General features: G+C 39.2%; 1 protein-coding gene across 1 annotated transcript in view; it reads right to left on the bottom strand.

Moving 5' to 3' along the window:
- The window catches only part of DNER (delta/notch like EGF repeat containing), a 283977-nt gene that overhangs the window by 55338 nt on the left and 206062 nt on the right, over positions 1-22577 (bottom strand). Inside the window, exons 6-7 of the mRNA XM_048864354.2 lie at positions 15358-15511; positions 6776-6889 (exon numbers count right to left, since the gene is read on the bottom strand). Coding sequence (XP_048720311.1) covers positions 6776-6889; positions 15358-15511 — 268 coding nt within the window. The remainder of the gene's footprint in view (positions 1-6775; positions 6890-15357; positions 15512-22577) is intronic.

Genomic DNA, 22577 nt, shown 5'->3' with positions numbered 1-22577 from the left:
TGTGATCTACTATAACCCCGATCCTGCTCTGCGGTACCCCTCCCTAGCCAGTTACTCCCCATTTTGTATTTGAGAATTTATTATTCCTTCCGGAGAAGGACTTTGCATTTGTCCTAATTGAATTTCATCCTATTTAATTCAGACCATTTCTCCAGTTTGTCAAGATCGTTTTGAATTCAAACCCTACCATGAGGCTTGAAATATGATGATCAAAGTGACATTTCACACAAACGGAACACATTGAAAGAGAAAAATAAATGTCCCTCTCCCAGTCACTGAACATGCATCTATATTAGCACTGGAGGGGATTTCTTGGGCCGTCTAATCCAGTCCTTACACAAGTGCAAAAATTTCTTCATTCTACTTCTCTGAATGTAAAATCCAATTGTGCCCTGAAAACAAGTTGCCTCAACAAACTGCACATAGTAGATTATTTCCCAACTTATTTTGTATATATGTCGGAGCTAAAATATAATGTTAAGCAGAAAATCATGAGATCTTCAAGCCTGATTCTCTAGTTTATTAACCATTCTTTAAGGACTCTAAAACTATTAAAGATTATCTAATGAATATAAAGAACTACTTCTATTTAATCCGTTCACTTTCCACTGCCTAAGAAGCTCACCTTTCATACTTTTCGCGACTGATTTCTAAAACACAGGTCTCATTTGTAGAATATAAATGAACCATGTTGAAATGATTCCTCATTATTTCCTTCCATCTCTTCTTCTGCCATCCATTGCATGCTCTTCTCTTTTTTCCTTTTGTAATGTGGTTATATTTTCCATCTCTCCTGTTCTGTTCATTTTCTATCACATACTACCTCCCAATTCTCCAGTACTTTAGTTTTTAAATGTGTACTAACCGCTGGCCTGCCTTCCCCCTACTGTGCTGAATTAGCACTTCAGAAAGAAAGGCCTCCTCTCAACATGCAACTACAATTAGGCACAGTGGGAGAAAGGTAACAGAGCAAGAGCCCAAGCCTATGCTTGAAGCTGATCATATTATTTAGAAATGAAACATGTCAGGGTATTCTAAAAATAGCAGATCTGCAACTTCCAAGCAGGTATTCTTTGGCTTATTTACAAAAAAAATTTCCTCCTCAGTCTCCCTGCTCCCTAAAAATCTCCAAATAAAAGCTCACAAACTGTATTTGAGTGAGAAAGATAAAAATATGATCTCAAATGGAATAAGAAAAAACATGGCTATGTATCTGGCCAGAGCAGTCAATACTGTATTTTATAATGTGGCATCTACAAGCTCAGCCCTTATTCTTCCCCTCAAAAACCTGAAATTCCTGTTATTGTTAGTATAGGTATATTGCATTTCCTTGCCATGTTGGACAATATCATAGCTAACGTGCTTGGTTGATACTCTATCCCAGTACAACTGCCCATGCCTTTGCAGAAGGGACCAGATGCGACCTCTGCAGCAGCATTCTCCCTTCCTTGTGGTGGGGACAAAATTAGGAAAGATGGGTACTCAACAGCAACATTACTGAAGCAGCAGCAGTTCAGCTGAGGGAAGGGGACCAGCATAGCCACATACGGGGGCAACCATACATAAAGAACAGCACCTAATTCTGCAAGTTTGGAGGTGTTTTGCCCAGAGAATACCTTATGTAAAAAAGATTAGGAGGCTAGATGTGTAGTCCCAGAAACCTCTCTTCACTAGAGAGGATGGCTCTAGAGAACACAGAGGGTGAATACAGTGCAGTTTTTTGCCTGCTTAATGGGGTCCCCTTCCAATGGTTTTTCTGCTTGAAGGGGCAATCTAGCTCTGCACACTGATTGATTCTAAAGACAACATGGTGCAGTATAATGCAATTAAACAGCAACAGTTTTTTGGATAAAGGGGAAATGTTTGTGCTCCAATCTATAATCCAGGGGTGGCCAAACTTACTGACCCTCTGAGATATGACAATCTTCAGAAGTTCGAGAGATGGATCGCACCTGCCAGGGCTCAGGGCTTCAGCCTTGCAGGAGGCACCTGCCAGGGCTCAGGGCTACAGCCCTGTTCCTGCTGAAGCCCCAAGCCTTGGCAGGTGCTTCCGGTGGGGCTGAAGCTCCAAAACCCCCCATCCCCGCTAGCCAGAGAAGATGCGTGAGGGGTGCACATGTAGTCACATGTACAGCTCCCTCACGATTTTTGCTATGGTTTGCTGGCCCTGCTCGGTTACATGGTGCTGCCGGGCCCCTTCCCTGCACAGCAGCTGCTGGAGCTGGCAAGCTGGGAGCTGCGGCCATGGGGAGAACCAGCAGCAAATAGCTGGGAGCTGCAGGGAGAGCCACTGCTTTTGCTTCTGCCTCTCCCTGCAAAGCTAAAGTAGTGCCCCCTCCCTGCAGCTCCCAGCTGTTTGCAGCTGCCTCTCCACAAGGAGCTAACACGTGGGAGCTGCACGGAGGGGGCACTGAGGGGTAAGCACGGGGGGGGAGGGTGCATGCCTGGTAGGGCACGACTCAAACTGTTGGGGGGGCAAACCTTTAAATTGTGCCCCCCCCCCCCGAGTCACAACAGACACCAGTCAGCTCTGGCAGAAACCCCTAGCCCCACCATCCCGCTGCAAGGCAGAAGCCCCGAGCTCCACACCACCAACCTGGTAGGTGGAGAATGTGGGGGAGATCATGGGTGACTCCATGAGCTGCACTTTAACTGTGAAAGAGCCGATGTGGCTCACGAGCCGCGGTTTGACCACTCATGCTGTAATCCGAAGAAGCAAGTACACCTCTACCCCGATATAACGTGACCTGATAGAACACGAATTCGGATATAACGCAGTAAAGCAGTGCTCCGGGTGGGCAGGGCTGCGCGCTCCGGTGGATCAAAGTAAGTTTGATATAATGCGGTTTCACCTATAAAGCGGTAAGATTTTTTGGCTCCCGAGGACAGTGTTATATTGGGGTAGAGGTGTATAACAAATAGAGTAAACACACAATCAAAGTAGAAGATCCTCACCCAATTCCATCCTGATTCTATATAACGGCTGCAAGTTTTAAGTTATTCAGAAACATTAATAAAAATGATGTAATATATAGTGTGGTTTATTTTTAAGGGAGGTCAATGTGCTGTGCTGTTCTTATTGTATTAGACATGCAGTAGAAATCTGTCTGATACTAATTACATTCGCTAAAATTACAGTAAGAAAATATTTGATGTAAATATTTGTTTTTGCTCCTATAGAAAAAGTGAATCGTTGTTTATTCTAACTCTTTATTAGGAAAATAAATGCTAATATATTTTGATACTAAAATGAAACAACAGAAACTTACTAGTGCATTAGATCTGAAGCATGAGAATAGGAATGGTGTTTCTGTTCATTTCAGCTCAACTCACTCTGCCTTTGAGATTGTGTGCACGTTCTCTATGGTAATATATGCATATTCTTTATATAATCATAAAGTAATGTTTCCCATGGTCATTTAAATCTGGATGCTAGCCTGGACCAACCCAAATCCCAGGGCACAAATCCCTTGCTATAAAAGTTTTATCTGTATACCTCAGCATATCACAGAGTCTCTGATGAACCATAAAAATTACTTTTGAAAAAGTCAACACACAAGTCACTCGTCCACAAATTGGGGCCTTTAACAGAAAGCATCTCTTTCCTAAAGGCTCCAAACCTTAAAACTTTGCAATATTTCCTATTATTTAGTCATCTTAAATCCACAAACATGCTACAAAAGAAATGAGCTAATGGGGAAGCTTTAACAGGCTTCAACACCATTTGTGCCAAGATCTTTGGCACATGAAATGTCAGGGCTGCTGGGGACAGGACTTATGTTCATGTGCTCTCTGAACTGATTTCCTGGTTTGTGGGTGTCAATCTTGGTACAAAAAGGACTTTAAATGCATTTAGAGCTCTAATAATCTTTCACATCGGGTCTGACAGATCATTGCACCCTTCAAGACAACCTGGAGGATGACCAGGAAGGACTTGACAAAGTCACTGCACACACACTGCCACACAGCTCATTGGTCAGTGATGTGTAGCCGCCTCGAGTCCTTTTCGATGTCTCGCCAAATGAGGTGGTGCTCAGTACCAAAGACTTCAGTGCTGAGATGCCTAGGGCATCATGGACTAGGTGTACCACTCAGTCTCCTGCCTTGGTGGTAAAGCTACACTGTTGGATTCCGAGAAAATGTGGGTCTGCACCAATGCAAGCAGTGCCAACAACAGCAGAGGTACCCATGCCCAAAGGCAACTCAGATTTATGTTTCAAGTAACTCTCCTTCAAAGCACCCTAGGCTGGCATCTTGCCAGATATATGGGGGTTTCTTTGTGGGCAGAGGTCCCTTCAGAAGGGAGAAGAGTGATTCTCTGAAACACTTGAGTGCCTTGGGTGACGTATGAAATTAGATCTGACATCCCCATACAGAAGTGATCCAGAAAATGTGAATATCCATTAATGATTGTCATGCAGCACAGACACTCTTCGAAGCTGCTACAAAACAGAAAGACTGGAGCTGAATAGGAGCAAAGGCTTCATCAGAGATGCAAAGCAAGAAGGTGAGATAACAAAGCAAAAAATGCCACAGAAAATTGCATCCAAGTGCCAAGAAGAAAAACAGCAAAGCACTGAGCAAAAATGGCAAAGTGCTAAAAACTATATCAAAGGACTTCGTACTCAAAATAAAACACAGGCCATGGTATGAAAGTTGTTTCAAGATTTTTGGCAGCTGGAGAATGGTTGTCAATGATGTTCCTGGGCTAGTGGCAGAGAAAGAGCTGCAGAAATAATAATTACGATGAAAAGAAGCAGACCTGACTGTAGGATCAGGTGGACGCAGCACAAAGATATCCAAACCCACTGAGGTTGAAAGGAGTAAATTCAGCTGGAGAGGCACAGGTTCCTGCAGGTATTTTTGGGACATTGCAAGGGCAACAGTTAAGCTCAAGGGGGGTCAGCACAAAACATGTGTGGTGTAAGTGGTTCCACACACCATTGTTCCACCTCCTTGTGTTGGGGTGTGGCATTGCAGGCACTCCCTGCTTCAGTTTACAAAGTGTGACAGCTAATCCCAAATAGGGCGGTGTGCTGTAAACTCAGCATACCATCTTTAAACGGTTAAATAATCTGGTTGTCCGTGCCTTTAAACAAACAAATGTCAAAGGCAGATGCTTCACAGCAGCACTTTTAAGCCCAGGTCCCAAACTGCCCTTGGAGTGCTGGGTTAGCACAGAAGAGCTCCTCCTCTGTCCCAGTTTCACCCAGCAGACCACTCAGAGTAAGCAGGCAAGCCTTCTTAACTGGCCTGCTGTCTTCCTATTGGCCTGTGTCACCTCCAGGAGGACTAAATCTCATTGGTGGCCTGGCCCAAGTGGATTTTCCTTAAGCAGGGGATGTCAGGGTGATGATGCCTTCAGCAAGGGGCTGAGACAGAGTGATAGCCCCCACCACATAGGTGGATAGTGGCTCTGATCCCTTCTATCTACTGCTGCCACGAGGGGACAAAACTTTTAAGAGCTTTGGGGAGTATCACCCGATCTGTGCTAAGGAACTGACCCAGGACTGCTAATTGGTTAGTATTAGCATGTATTTAATTATATTATACACACGAATGAATGTCATCTTCAAAACTGGCAAAAATTATCTAACCAATACGTATTTTTCTTAATTACTGTTCTTACTTATAAGATTTTCTTTTAGCCAATTATATAAGATACTTGAACAAATTTCATTAGGAAGTCAAGCTACATTTGGCTAAGTCCCAACATCTTATGATTGTCTCATTGAATTCTGGTACTATTTATACAACAAACAATTTTCAAAATTCTTCTAAAATGCAAGGTTAAGACTGCTGACATAATGTCAATTCAACACAGCCGTTAAGTGGGTCACTCATTAGAGCAACTGTCTCCAGAGAAAGAGAAAAGCCAGTCTGAAGCAATTACAAATAACCCTTCGTTGTTAAGCAGGTTCATATTTCTTCAAGAGAAATGATTATTAATTATCAACGAACTTCTACCTAAAAGCAAACTCAACTGTATAAAAGATAGTATTGGAAGAATAAAAAACAACTATAGGTGAATTGGGAGAGGAAATATGATTAGCTCTGGACAACAACCTTAACTATTGTTTCGTTTTGATGACTAATAGAACACTTTGTAACTGGAAGCTTTCACTACTAAGAATGTATGCAACCAGCCATTGCAGGTAGCATGATGTTATAAAAAGGATATGCTTTCAACGTCACAATGTCCTCATTACATAGAGTTAACATTTACAGTGTTTACTGATGAAAATTATTTCAAGGCTTTCATATAGTGAGAGATAAACCAGTTCAAATAAAAACAGAATGGATCAAATCTTTTCAGGGTTTGAAAATGTTCAGTTAATTAAAAAAGTGTACTCCTATAAACTTTCTATTTTATCTAGGAACAGAAGCAGATATATAAAAATAACATGAGAGGGTGTCTTTTCTTTTGATTTTTCTGAACAAGACAAAAATCAGGAACAACTGTACATTCTTATGTCCTTTTCTCACAAGAGCTCTAGCCTGATTTCCAGATAGGAGAGATTAAAAGAACACTGAGAATTCTTTTGTTCAGCATATACACTGAAACTTAATGTGGTTTGAACATCATTAATAATGGTAATGCAAAGATTTCTAAACTGGAATTCTATCCACCTAAATTGATGTCTTGTCAGGTAGAGCTTCCAATATATGTTCATTTAACTAAAAAGTTACATCATCAAACTATATCCCATATAACATCAACTTTGTTAATGCTGATAAGAGGTATGATTTAAAATAAGAAGTTGTTTCTATTTACCTTCTGGACATTGACAACTGAATCCACTGATATTGGAAAAGCAGGTACCTCCATTTCTGCATGGCTCTTGGCTGCAGTGATCAATCTCTGACTGACATAGTTCTCCAGTGTAACCTATATCATAATTCAGATGTTTTAGAAAGTGAAGAAAAATTAAAGTTTTATTACCAAATTTGCCATTATATCATTTAAATAGCAGTAAGTGAGTTTCCTTGAATAATATTACCCAGAGATGAGAAATAGTATTCATGACAATCTCTCAATATTCAAATTTTCATTAAAACATTCAATTAATAAGAACCTCGGTTCCAGCAACATAAATCAAAATTCAAATACAGTGATACTATCAAATTGTATTTTACCAACAGCAATATTCTAACTGCATTAGTGTGTATGGGGTTGTGCAACCACAAAGAACTTCAAATGAATTTCAATTTTATTTTTAATCTGAACACAAAAAACCTCCAGGGAGACTTTAAACAAGACTTTAAAGTCATTCTGAATTATTTGTGTATGCTGAATGACTGTCATTTGTTCCCACTTCTGAGCCTCAGAGAGGATTGTTTATTTGAAGTGAGAAATGTGGAGACACGATCACCACAGTTGTAAATTCTGCCAAAAACAACCTCCTCAAAGTTCTCAAGCGACAGATTGCAAGTGCAGTGTGGGGCACATCTACACAGTGAGGCAATGCACATTATAACGGTGTGATTTCTAAAACCAATAAAGTATTGCACATTAATTGGTCTGTGTAGACCCTGCTGGTACGCACTAAAAGTTCCCTAGTGAGCTTTAACCTAGTGTTGTTTGAAATAGTATTACATTAATGCGCATTAAGGAACTTTTAGAATGCACCGGCAGGGTCTCTGCCATAAATATAAAGGGAAGGGTAACCACCTTTCTGTATACAGTGCTATAAAATCCCTCCTGGCCAGAGGCAAAACCCTTTCACCTGTAAAGGGTTAAGAAGCTAAGGTAACCTCACTGGCACCCGACCCAAAATGACCAATGAGAGGACAAGATACTTTCAAATCTGGAGAGGGGGGAACAAAGGGTTCATCTGTCTGTGTGATGCTTTTGCCAGGAACAGATCAGGAATGCAGACTTACAACTCCTGTTAAGTTCGTAAGTAATCTAGCTAGAAATGCATTAGATTTCCTTTTGTTTAATGGCTGGTAAAATAAGCTGTGCTGGATGGAATGTATATTCCTGTTTTTGTGTCTTTTTGTAACTTAAGGTTTTGCCTAGAGGGATTCTCTATGTTTTGAATCTGATTACCCTGTAAGGTATTTACCATCCTGATTTTACAGAGGTGATTCTTTTACCTTTTCTTTAATTAAAATTCTTCTTTTAAGAACCTGATTGCTTTTTCATTGTTCTTAAGATCCAAGGGTTTGGGTCTGTGTTCACCTGTACAAATTGGTGAGGATTCTTATCAAGCCTTCCCCAGAAAAGGGGGTGTAGGGCTTGGAGGGATATTTTGGGGGAAGACATCTCCAAGTGGGCTCTTTCCCTGGTCTTTGTGTAAGACGCTTGGTGGTGGCAGCCTAGGGTTCAAGGACAAGGGAAAGTTTGTATCTTGGGGAAGTTTTAACCTAAGCTGATAAGAATAAGCTTAGGGGGTCTTTCATGCAGGTCCCCACATCTGTACCCTAGAGTTCAGAGTGGGGAAGGAACCTTGACAGTCTCCATGGGCCAATTAATGCAGAACACATTAGTGCATGTTACCCCATGGTGTAGATATACCCATAATGTCAATTGATTGTTAACTTGCTTTTTCCCATATGCTTGAAGACATTATAGTAGGTTCAGAATAAGGACCAAACATGGAAATAACAATCTAAGTAATGAAATACTCCAAACTCAAATCCTATCACAAGTACCACACATTTTTCATTCGATGTTTAAAATGATTTCTTTTGTTTCTACTAATTCTCTAGGGATTTGTGTGTAAAGAGAAAAGTACTGCATGTTACACACCTGATTGTTACCAAGTATGATAGTGAAATACTTAATTGGTGGTAAAAAAGAAAAAAAGAGAAAAAGGAATGTTTATCACCATATATTATCCTTGTCAAAGTCTACAATTCCCAGTTATGTCAAATGGAATTGCGTGTATTGATCTCGGGCAATATGTGGTCTTCAGTTTACCATAGACTAGTGCGAGGAAGTGTAGTCTAATGTCTCGAGCATAAGACTGTGAATCAGGAGACTGAGTTCTAATCCCCCTTCTATCACTGACTTGGTGTTTTGACACTGGGCAAGTCACTTAAGGGGTCTGTGTGTCAGTTTCTCCATCTGTAAAATGCTTGCCCATATCTGTAAACTGACATGAGATCTACAGTTGAAAAGTGCTCAGGATTAACCATTGTTATCATATGAGAATAAATACATATAAATATAATAAAATATATTTAAATACTTGAGGTACCAATGGGTCTAAACCAGAACAGCATAGCTAAAGTTCCCTGAACTCTAGGTATGTGGATATAGAACCAAATGTGTATTTCACCTTCTATACAGGCATTTCTCTATTACTGGGAAAAACCAAACCATTATATGTTAAGACTCTAGAGAATTTCAAATCCAGATCTGGATTAGAACTTTGTTTATTGGGCCTATCCAGAGCACAAAATGTGAATATCAATGAACTTTGGAGAAGTTCAGATCTGAATCTGTTTCCAGATACGAGCTTCATGATTTGGGCCGCACTCAAATTTGAGAGTTACATTAGCATTAAGTAGTACAGTCTTATCAAACACAATACACTTTCTTTTCTTTTTTTCCTATCAAACATTTCAAGATTTTTTAAAAAATATATATACTCAATCAGAAATCTAATTCTTGAACACAGTCATAGCCTGAATCCCCCACGGGGGGTTCTCCATCATCTCTCTTTATAATTATGTTTCTAGGCACAGGTACTAATACCATGCTGTGTAATTTTGGAACTAGCATCAGGAATTCTAATAGGGCAGAAGGCACTAGACCTGCTTGGACTGTTTTCCTCATGCAGAATAGATATTCCTTAGTTATTGATTGGATCATTTTTTACATAAAGTGTTTAACATTTAAAAGCCTACTGGGCAGACTTACACTTAAAATTACATCAACAGGCTTGAATAGGTGTAAGTCAGCATTGAATTTGGCCCCAAAGGTGTATAACTGCTAGAATTTTATACCAGGTAAGATTTCTAAGATTTTCCTCTTCTCTGTGGTTTCTTTGAATTTTCACATAGTATCATGAGCAAAATTCTGTTCCTCTGTTCTCCAGCATGAATCCAGAATAACTCTCTTGTATCTGCATTAACACCATAACTGGCACCTAGGTTCAACAAAAAAACTAAGGAATCTCCCATAGGTGGTTCGTCTAGGTCAGGGCTAGCTTACACAGCAGAGCAATGAGAGGAAGCTTGTGCTGTCAACTGTTTGTTACCATGCCCGTACTGTGGATGAACAGTAGATTTCATATTTACAACTGACAATGGTGATGAGCACTTAATGAATGTAACACTTACAAAAAGACAACAAGCACAAGGAACCACAGAACACTGTTGGCCAAGTAATTTTCTTTTGATATACATATTCCAGTGTTTCAAGTTCTCTCTCACATCCATAGGATTATTTTTCTGAAGCATAGTGCAATAGTGAATATGCTTACTTCATTTTCAGTTATGGCCATCTTCAGAAGTGTAAGTTTGTGAAAATAAAAATTACATTGGAATTCACTGTGTGATTGCAAAACTTTAGTCAAATGAGGGACATGTAATTGCATGGCTCTGCAACTTGCTAAAAGAATCAGCTGGATTTGCTGAGACTGTCATAACAACCTGGAACAAATCACACCATAAAGATGACATTTTATTGTCAGCTTTATGAAAACAAATATATTCCCTCTAATTAACAAGTAAATTGCATGTATTCTTCTACTGAAAGAAAATATTCTTTTGGTCTTTAACAGCCAATACTGAGTGCTGCAAATTAACAGTTTCCTAAATGAGTCATACTACAAAAAAGTAGCTTGTCAGTCAGATACATTTTAAAAATCTTTGTTCCTGTACATTTTGTGCTGTTACAAATCTCTGTACCATTTTCTTGTAGCAAGGTTATGGCAACATGGTACATCACAGATACTATGGGTCCTGAAAGCTTTCAAAAATGAGGAGTTTATAGTATATTCTATTTTTAGTTTCCACTTCCTCTACTAGCTTCAAATAGGCAGTGAAGGGAATCTGATAGAATCTTTTCTCAAAGAAATAACATGAAGACCACCAGTTTCCACTTTTCATTTCTTGATATACTGACATATGTTCTAGTAGAAAATCTAGTGAACATTAGATGAAGCAAGCAATGATAGTCATTCCAATTACTACAAAAACAGTAGATTTCAAAAACAAAAGCAGAAATTTACAAGGAGAAAAAAAACCTCCGAAAAAGCCAAACCCAACACATTTTAACAAATGTCTGAAGAAACAGGGCCTAAATTCTTCAATGGCACAAATGAGTCCTACTCCAGTGGCTTCAATGAAGTTGAACCCACTTACCCCATAACTGAATTTTCCCCAAAGAGAACGTGTGAGCCTAAGAATGTAAGTCCAAGACAAGAATCAGAGTGAAATGAAAAATCTTTGAAAACATGAATGGATAACAACAACAAGGCAGGGTAAGAAAAATTAAGTAAAACTGAATTGTCATATTTATGGGCCCTGCCTCAGTACTAATGAAATCAATGGCAATGTTCCCACTAACTTAGCTCTCTCTTTTTCATATATTTATTTTTAGGGAGTCAGGGAAGAGTGGTGATCAGCCAGAGAAAGAATCTATGATATCTGGCTACCTTTATAAAAAAAAAATCAGTTTCTAAACTTCTTGTTTTGTCTGGGATCAGAAATATCACAAGTAGTATGAAACACACATAATTTGTGAGATTACTGAAACATAACCCAACTAAAGCCAGGATATAATAGAAATCTCATATAGAAACTTTCTTGTGAGCTTCACTATTCAATATATCAGGCAAAAGATTTAGATTAAGGTTAGAGCATTACATTTCAATGGGAAGTTTGACTGGGTGAGTGGATGATATGATCAGGCCCAATTTCAGGCAAGTTTTGGGTAAATATATGAATTTTTGGCTACTTCTACAAGCCGAGCCACAGCAAATCTCTGAACCTTTCTAGAGGATGAATGCACAAACCACTACTCAAACAAGTAGCTCCACTGAAGGACTTGGCTCAAGGTATGCACATCGCTAAAATGTGGGATCCATGAAGCAGAATTTAGATATTTGTTTTTGCCTTATAAATAGTTAATTTTTGAGAATTACTACTAATTGCCATTTACAAAATAAGTTCACATAAAGATAATTTAGTCTAATATTACATTTTAAAGAGGAATTTAAATAGGTATTTATATGCTTATGCCTATACAGTATATAAAAATACATTTTCAAGTGTCTTCTCCAAGTTACGGACAATTTTATGGTCAATGAATTCTGAATACATTGTATTCACTCACTATGACTTAACTGTAGGGATTTTTCAGGTCACTCAATTTATCTAGTTCAGTTCCAGTCTAATCTTTCTCTTCTAAACTGTCCTTTGCCGTTAATAGAATTTAAAGCATTACGTAACTATATGTACATATCTTACTCGTAAAAGAGACAGCTGGATCCGTCTGTATATTTATGAAATATAATAGAGAAGAATGTGTTTGTATAGGGAGGTCATATCTCATTTCCAGCATGGTTTAAGTATAAATTCAAGTCATTAAATGAAGCCCATATGCAAATTAGTTTGGGGCTGCACATACAAAATAGTTAAACTAAGCAAAGGGAGAGAGAGAGACTGGAAATCCAGAGGCATAAAAAGCAGCATATTTAGATGATGGGTGGGGATGCAAGATAGCTACCTTAAGTCATCTTTGTATACTGCAATTTCTGGGTTGGTACCCTAGTATAAGTTAGAGCAGCTAGAAGGTTGCTCTAGCTTGAACTGGCTGCCAACAGCCCATGTTGACAGTACAAGAGCCTGGGATTAGTGGGGCATACGGATGCCCAGCTCATTTCCCCTACTTTAATTACATAAGAACAGTCATACTAGGTCAGACTAAAGGTCCACCTAGCCCAGTATTCTGTCTCCGACGGTGGCCAATGCCAGGTGCTTCAGAGGGAATGAACAGAACAGATTGCAGGGTGGAGAGTGATGTACGTGCTGCTATACCTGCATTGCACCCTGATAGATCCCCTTACACTGAGACAATTCTTCCAAGGCCAACAGTGCTGGCTGTAAGGCCACTTTGAATAATCTATTACTCCTGGTTCAATTTATTGATTATTCCATCTGACTTTCATCACAAGGTTTCAACTATCTTCAAAACTAACTGTTAACTTCTATATTATGCACAGTTCCAGGGCTTGATTCTGCAAGCACTGTATGTGTGGAACTTCCATTGACTACAAAAGGAATTTCATGATTAGAGGATTTACAGAATATGTTCCATAGTATTAAAAATTCCAACGGATGATCCTTCTGGGCTAAATTCTACACTTAGATACTTCTATGCCACAACACTGACTTGAAAATTTAGCATAGATTTTATAAAACTAGCCACTTTTAACCACTTCTGTCAAGGTTCCTTCCCCACTCTGAACTCTAGGGTACAGATGTGGGGACCTGCATGAAAAACCCCCTAAGCTTATTTTGACCAGCTTAGGTTAAAACTTCCCCAAGGTTCAAACGATTTTACCTTTTGTCCCTGGACTTTTTTGCTGCCACCACCAAGCGTCTAACAAATATAACAGGGAAAGAGCCCGATGGAAACGTCTTTCTCCCCAAAATCCCCCCCCAAACCCCACACCCCCTTTCCTGGGGAAGGCTTGATAAAAATCCTCACCAATTTGCTTAGGTGAACACAGACCCAAACCCTTGGATCTTAAGAACAATGAAAAAGCAATCAGGTTCTTAAAAGAAGAATTTTAATTAAAGAAAAGGTAAAAGAATCACCTCTGAAAAATCAGGAATGTAAATACCTTACAGGGTAATCAGATTCAAAACATAGAGAATCCCTCTAGGCTAAACCTTAAGTTACAAAAAGACACAAAAACAGGAATATACATTCCATTCAGCACAACTTATTTTATCAGCCATTTAAACAATACAGGTTTCAGAGGAACAGCCGTGTTAGTCTGTATTCGCAAAAAGAAAAGGAGTACTTGTGGCACCTTAGAGACTAACCAATTTATAGTCTCTAAGGTGCCACAAGTACTCCTTTTCTTTAAACAATACAGAATCTAACGCATATCTAACTAGATTGCTTACTGACTTTTTACAGGAGTTCTGACCTGCATTCCTGCTGGTCCCGGCAAAAGCAACACAGACAGAGAGAACCCTTTGTCCCCCCCCCACCATCTAGCTTTGAAAGTATCTTGTCTCCTCATTGGTCATTTTGGTCAGGTGCCAGCGAGGTTGTCTTAGCTTCTTAACCCTTTACAGGTGAAAGGGTTTTTCCTCTGGCCAGGAGGGATTTTAAAGGTGTTTACCCTTCCCTTTATATTTATGACAACTTCTAATACTAATCTCTCCTTCCCCTCTGTTATCTCTTCCTTTTTCAGACAATTCCACTTTCATTCTTCTCAGTATTAGGTGCTCTAAAAAATAATTTGATATATCAACAGCCAATAGATCATTCCTATTTCCTATACTAGAGTTGGAAATGTGAGGTAAAATGTTCATAAGAAATGAAAATAAACTACTGAATGTTGCTGTTAATTTTATTCCAGTCTGCTTTTTATTTAAAACTAATCAAAATAATTTTGGAAAATGCCTATTGAAGTGGTTTGTCTAAGAACTATGCAATGAACTTTAGTGCCTTTGAAATGTCAGACATGAAGGCACTACATATTCAATCATGCCAATTCTGTAAAAAGGATTTTCCACCAGCACAGAACAGTAATTACATGAAGTTACCCTCTGGCATTCAACTATGACCATCATATTTAGTTTAATTTTAATTCTAATTAAGATGCCAATATTCATTTGATCAAGTGTTAAAAAACAAATGCTCATAAAGCAATTCCGAAGCAACTTAAAACACATACACTTGACCATTAGCCAAACGATGAATTACTCAGTTAAGCTTTTTGCATTTTATAACATTTTTGCAAAATTTTATTTTAAATTAATTGTGTGAACAATCCATCAGCTGCACGGTTTGTATAGAAATATTTTCTATTTGACTAGTCTGAGCGGAAAAACACCACTTAAAGTTAGTTACTCAGAAGAGAACAATTTCAAGTGTGTACCAAAAAGCAAACAACATGACAGTTTTAGGCAGCAAAGTCTAAGCAAACTCTTCCTGTTGTATGTAATTCTTATAACTGTGAGTAGTCTCATTGACTGGGACAATGCTCGCAATAGCAAGACCTACATCTAGTGGTCTCTGCAGCAGTAGCCCCTATGTTCTTGTATCATCTTCCCCCTTGCTTCTCTTCCTCTCTCTAAAGGGAGAGCACTGTATTGCAAAAGATATGCACAGAATATTAAAACAGAAATATATTATTCAAAGCACCATGTAAAACATACCAGTAGGGCAAGTGCAGGTGAAATTTTTCCCATCGTGTTTTTGTCTTACATCAGTGCAGGTTCCATTGTTCTGACAAGGCCTGCTCTGACAGGCATTAAATTCTTCACAGAAAGCACCGATATATTGATCTTCACAGTCGCAGTAAAACATTACCTATGAACAAACACATTGTGTCCATTACTAGGAGACTTCCAAGCTTATTTCTGAGTTGTTAACTTCATTGAGCAAGGTTTAAAAAACACATAATTGTAAAAAATACATCTCTGTAAAGTTACCCCTTAAAACAATGATCCTTCACCCCTTACTCGGGCAAAACTTGTAACAATATTAGTGGGAATTTCAATGGAGTAATGAGATCAGAATGCTGGGATCTGAAACTGGGATCAGAACCCTGATATGCAAGCTAGTTATATATAATAGTAATATATAAGCCACTGTAAAATTTTCTTCTGTAGTGTTCCAGTTAACTGCAAGTGTTATTAATTAATGCCCTAAGACACACTAGTAAAGTACCGGTAAGTAATAAGAAGCTCTACTGAACATAATCAACATCGAGGTAATGGGAGATGCACCCATGTATATAAGGGGCAGAGGAAGGGGGGCCCACAGTCCTGCCTCAGCAGTTTTGTGTAAAACCTGGGACAGATTCCCTAGGGAAAGTCTCCTCTTCAATTCTGCCAAAGTCCCAGACAGAAATCTGAAAGCATTCTTCTTCCTAAGGCTTCTACCACATCTTCCAAATCTTAATTTATAACAAAAAAGTGCAAAGGACACTATATTTTAAAGCTTTAGAAATTCATACTTTAAAACATACATAATACAATATGACATAATTGTTATTAGTTATAAAAATATTTTTGAAAGAAGAATCTATGGAACATTAAGATTAGTAGCAGATGAACTAAGGAGAAGGAAATAGAGATATGCTCGGGGTTTTTTTAAGTTGTCTTTGCCTTAGATACATGAACAGCTGTGTCCTACAAAGAAAAAATCATATTAATAATGTGTGGATTTAAAACATTGCAAAACTCTGTACTCAACAGAAATCAATAACATTTAGATCTTCTTTAAAAAGTTAGTACACAGGCTTGAATTTGCACATAGATCAACACTGAATATCTCCAAAACCTGGAATTATTTGTATTTTATTGGGACTGCCAAAAGCCTCTTCTGAGTGAGTGGTCTGCACATACTTTTACATCCTTCAAAATCTGCAGATCACTAGAACTGAATATGCTCCATGTGAGTGATGGCAAATCTCCAAATACGGCTCTAGTTTGAACAAAAGCAGAGTGATTTGGCCAAAACCACAATTTATGTTACTTCCATATGATACAGTAATTTACAATGCAAGTTATGCATACACACCGGTATGTAGTCAGCAGAAATCTATCTAAATACCGTTTTTGGCAAATCCATCACCTGATCCTTATCATAAAATCATAGAACTGGAAGGGACTTTGAGAGGTCTTCTAGTCCTCTAGTCTAGTCTGCACTCAAGGCAGGACTAAGGATTATCTAGACCAGTAGTTCTCAAACTTTTGTACTGGTGATCCCTTTAACATAGGAAGCCTCTGAGTGCGACCCCCCTTATAAATTAAAAACACTCCTTATATATTTAACACAATTATAAATGTTGGAGGCAAAGCGGGGTTTGAGGTGGAGACCGACAGCTTGCGACACCCCCACATAATACCCTCACGACCCCCGGAAGGGTTCCAACCCCCAGTTTGAGAACCCCTGATTTAGACCATCCCTGATGGGTGTTTGTCTAACCTGCTCTTAAAAATCTCCAATGACAGAGATTCCACAACCTCCCTGGGAAATTTATTTCAGTGCTTAACCACCCTAACAGCTAGGAAGTTTTTTATAATGTACAATCTAAACTTCCCTTTCTGTAATTTAAACACATTGCTTCTTGTCCTATCTTCAGAGGTTAAAGAGAACAATTTTTCTCCCTCCTCCCTGTAACAATCTTTTATGTAGCTGAAAACTGTTATGTCCCCTCTCAGTCTACTCTTCTCCAGACTAAACAACCCCAATTTTTTTCAATCTTCCCTCATCGGTCATGTTTTCTAGACCTTGAATCATTTTTGTTGCTCTTCTCTGAACTTTCTCCAATTTGTCCACATCTTTCCTGACATGTGGCACCCAGAACTGGACAAAATACTCCAGCTGAGGCCTAATCAGCCAGGGATAGGGCAGAAGAATTCCTTCTTGTGTCTTGCTTACAACTCTCCTGTTAGCACATCCCAGAATGATGTTCACTTTTTTGCAACAGTATTACACTGTTTACTCACATAGTTAGCTTGTGATCCGTGATTACCTCCAGATCCCTGTTAGGATATAGATATTCAGGCCTGTCTGTAAAGGCCTATACTCTAAGAATTTAGGTGTATTCTTATCACTTGGCTAGTGATAGAGGTATAAAAGAAAGAATCAAAATCACTGTCTGCTGGTGTAAGGGCCTTCTCTTACTGTGACAGTCTGAGGCCCTGTTCTTAGGCTAAGGCCTTTGGCTAAGCAGCAGAGGCAGCCATAAGCTGGGAAGCAAACAGTCACATCCTCACATTCCAAACTAGTCACACTGAAATAAGGTGCTATTCGGCTGTTAGGAATACAATCCTGTCCTGATAGTTCCTATCACCTCCAGAGAAAGGGAAGTGCCTAGAAAATGTAAAAGGAAACTTAGTTTGATAGCATCCTGTCTGGCAAGAACTCACTTATCAATAGCTGGGATGTGAAATCCTCGCTTCTGTGTTGTCTTGTCATTGTAGTTCCCACTTTGCTATTGTTTGTCTGTATAATCTCCGTCTGGTTCTGTGATTGTTCCTGTCTGCTGTATAATTAATTTTGCTGGGTGTAAACTAATTAAGGTGGTGGGATATAATTGGTTACATAATCATGTTACAATATGTTAGGATTGGTTAGTTAAATTTCAGGAAAATGATTGGTTAAGGTATAGCTAAGCAGAACTCAAGTTTTACTATATAATCTGTAGTCAATGAGGAAGTGACTGGGTGTGGGTGGGCATGTGGGTGTGTGAGATGGGAACAGGGAATGGGGGTAAGAAAATTGGAATCATGTTTTGCTAAAGGGGGAGATGGGAACAGGGAATGGGGGTAAGAAAATTGGAATCATGTTTTGCTAAAGGGGGAAATGGGAATGGGAGTAAGGAAGTTGGAATCATGTTTGGCTAAGGGTAGGAATGGGAACAGGGACACAGGTGTAAGGCTCTGTGGTGTCAGAGCTGGGAAGGAGGATACTAAGGAAGGAAACTGGAATCATGCTTGCTGGAAGTTCACCCCAATAAACATCGAATTGTTTGCACCTTTGGACTTCGGGTATAGTTGCTCTCTGTTCATGTGAGAAGGACCAGGGAAGTAAGTGGGTGAAGGAATAAGCCCTCTAACAATCCCTTTCTGCAGCACTCCTTCCTAGGCAGTCATTTCCCAGTTTGTATGTGTGCAGCTGATTGTTCCTTCCGAAGTGGAGTACTTTGCATTTATCCTTATTGAATTTCATCCTATTTGCTTCAGACCATTTCTCCAGTTTGTCCAGATAATTTTGAATTTTAATCCGATCTTCCAAAGCACTTGCAACTCCTCCCAGCTTGGTATCGTCCGCAAACTTTATAAGCATACTCTCTTTCCCATTATCTAAATCACTGATGAAGATACTGAACATAACCAGAACTGATCCCTGCAGGATCCCACTCAATATGCCCTTCCAGCTTGACTGTGAACCATCAATAACTACTCTCTGAGTACAGTTTTCCAACCAGTTATGCATCCATGTTATAGTAGCTCCAACTAGGTTGTATTTCCCTAATTTGTTAATGAGAAGGTCATGCAGGACATTATCAAAGGCCTTACTAAAGTCAAGATATACCACATCTACTGCTTTCCTCCTATCCACAAATCTTGTTATTTTGTCAAAGAAAGGTATTAGGTTGGTTTGACACAATTTGTTGTTGACAAATCCATGCTAACTGTTATGTATCACTTTATTTTCTACTATGCGTCTGCAGATTGATTGCTTAATTATTTGCTCCATTATCTTTCCGAGTACTGAAGGTAAGCTGACGGTCTGTAATTCCCCGGGTTGTCCTTATTCCTCTTTTTATAGATTGCTAGAGCCCTGCACAGATAAAAAAATGTATATCCCTGGATGCGGATATCCACAGATATAAAGTGGATATCCGCAAAGCTGCAGGGATCTACCAGGAACGGCAGCAGTGAAAGCAGCAGCATGTCAGGCTGCTGCTCGCTGGCAGGAGCCAGCACCCAGCCCGGGCAGCCCCTCCAGCATGGCTGTACTGCCCCCAGCCCTGCCCACTGGGGTGGGCACCAGGCTCACCAACAGCTGCCCATGGTCACGCTAGTGTGTGCAAGCGACTTACACGCTTCCGGGCAGGAGTTTGCTGGGCTCTGGCTCCTGCGAGTGGCAGCCCGACATGCTACTGCTGTGGTTCCTAGTAGAGCCCTGCAGCTCCGCAGATATCTGCTTTATATCCATGGATATAGATGTTGTATCCACACAGGGCTATATAGATTGGCATTATATTTGCCCTTTTCTAGTCCTCTGAAATCTCACCTGTTTTCTGAGACTTTTCGAAGACAATCGCTAAAGGCTCAGATATTTCCTCAGTCAGTTCCTTGAATGTTCTAGGATGTATTTCACCAGGCCCTGGTGACTTCAAAACATCTAACTTGTCTAAGTAATTTTTAACTTTTTCTTTCCCCATTTTAGCCTCTGATTCTACCTAATTTTCACTGGCATTCATAAAATCAGTGATAAGCCTAACCTATCCTTGGTCTTCCTCTTGCTTCTAATGTATTTGTAGAATGTTTTATGTTTGTGGCTAGTTTAATCTCCTTTTGTGCCTTGTCCTTTCTAATTTTGTCCCGACACACTTGTGTTATTTGTTTATATTCATCCTTTGTAATTTGACCTAATTTGACCCACTTTCTGTTGGATTTTTTTTTCTTTTTTTGAGTTTCAGATAATTGAAGATCTCCTGGTTAAGCCAGGGTGGTCTCTTGCCATACTTCCGATCTTTCCTATGCAGTGGGATAGTTTGCTCTCATTCCCTTAATAATGTCTCTTTGAAAAACTGCCAACTCTCTTGAACTGTTTTTCCCCTTAGACTTGCTTCCCAAAGGATCTTACCTATCAACTCCCTGAGTTTGCTAACGTCTGCCATCTTGAAATCCATTGTCTTTATTGTGCTATTTTCCCTCCTACCATTTCTCAGAACCACAAACTCTGTCATTTCATGATCACTTTCACCCAAGCTGTCTTCCACTTTCAAATTCTCAACCAGTTCTTCCCTATTTGTCAAAATCAAATATAGAACAGTCTCACCCCTAGCAGCTTTCTCTACCTTCTGAAATAAAAAATGGTAAATCCCAAAAGGTAAGTCAGTAGTGACATTCAGAATAAGTTTTTCCTCAATTCCATATGGCACTGGAGGAGAACACATCAGTGCATGGCTCATTTCTGTTAAAAAAAATCCTAAAGATGACAAACATCAATTGCTCAAAACCTCTGCTTGTTTATCAGTACTCAGATAACATGAGTCACGCAGTCACATTGTGCAAGCTGTAGGATGAGGACTTGTGTGAAGAGATAACACAAATCTGTTACAAGCTTCATTCGTCATGGGTATTTTAACTCTTTCAAGCAGCAAGTGATTTTTATGCTTAAACAACAGTCAGTTTGTGATCTTGGGCTTGTGATCATCTTTGTTTCTGAGTGTTGAGTTTAGGCTTAATCATCAAATCAGGACTGCTGCTACCAGGATAATAAGGCCAGAAAATGGTCATTCAATAACTCATACCTTCTTTATTGACTTACCAAAGTGTGGCCCTACACTTAAAAAAAAACAAAAAAAAAAACCTAACTACATATTTTTTAACATGTTCAGGAAAAATCTTTACGTTTTAAGGAGCACACATCAGCAGAGATTCACTGGGCTTTATACACAGAGTGGGAGAGCCCACTTTTCAAAATGATTCAAGAGACAAAATGTGGTGCACTGCACGATTGTTACCTCTTCACAGAATTTTCCTGCCTCCAATTCTATCTGCTTATTCTCTACTTTAATTCTGCTTGGTTTGTTTATTTTAAAATATGAAATCAGTGAATCTAGCAGATTTAAAAGAAGCATTAATGCTGTATTTCCAGTACCTGCACTCGTGCAACTGGAAATACAGTTAATACTACTGCTTCCTAGAGGCAGTAGTGTTGTAGTTACAAGAAACTAGGTTGTGCCTCTAGAAAGTCTGCATCAGTGAGCTTTAATCTCCTTTCTTTCTTTGTTTCATTTTCCCTTTTATTTACTTAGCAAATTAAATAAAATTAACATTTTATTAAATTAACATAAAATTAACTAACAAATTAAATAAAGTATGTTACTGTAATATCGAGGTTGCAATATGAACTTGGTCATGTCGCACATCATGGACTATGTCCATTTTCTGTTTTCCTTACAAAGGGACCGATCCTTGGTTATATCTCAGGAGGAATTGTTTGCACTGTAGTCACCCAATCTTGGGGCCAAGTGCAAAGTGTTGCTGATTAGAGCAACCTGAGGAAAATCAGAACATTTCCATGTACAATATGTCCAGGGAATATAACACCAGGAATCTCCATTAGGTCCCTAAAAATGAAAACAAAACATATTGCAGAAAACATATACCTAGTGTAAATGTAATTCCATATACAGATTCATAGAGTTTAAGGCCAGAATAGACCAGCAGATCATCTAGTCTAACTTCCTGTATATAACAGGCCATCAAATTTACAGTTTCCCCTGTATTGACTTGTGATTGACTAAAGCATAGCTTGTGTTGAGACATGGGTATCTCTGTAATAGTTGAAAACTGACCACTGTTTAGCAGAACTGCAGATCTGAGACTCCCTCCCAAACCCAAACCTGAATGCACAGATAGAAATAAAAGAACAATCTAGTATATAGCTTGCTGCCCACAGAATATTTTGTGGTCATGCTTTTCAAACGGGCAGATTCAAGAATGACAGGCCCGACTCTTTTGTCATTTAGGCTGACGTAAATCTGTTGACTTCAGTAGTGTTACACCAGTTAGACATCAGAGTAAGAGGGGAGAATCAGAGGCGACGTATATAAATGATATTCTTTTTGCGAATACAGACTAACACGGCTGCTATTCTGAAAAATATTCATTCCTGAAACTCA

Source organism: Caretta caretta, chromosome 9 (assembly GCF_965140235.1).
Source record: "Caretta caretta isolate rCarCar2 chromosome 9, rCarCar1.hap1, whole genome shotgun sequence".
Taxonomy (NCBI): Eukaryota; Metazoa; Chordata; order Testudines; family Cheloniidae; genus Caretta; species Caretta caretta.
Note: the sequence above shows the minus strand (reverse complement) of the source record. Positions and strands in the feature narration are given on the sequence as shown.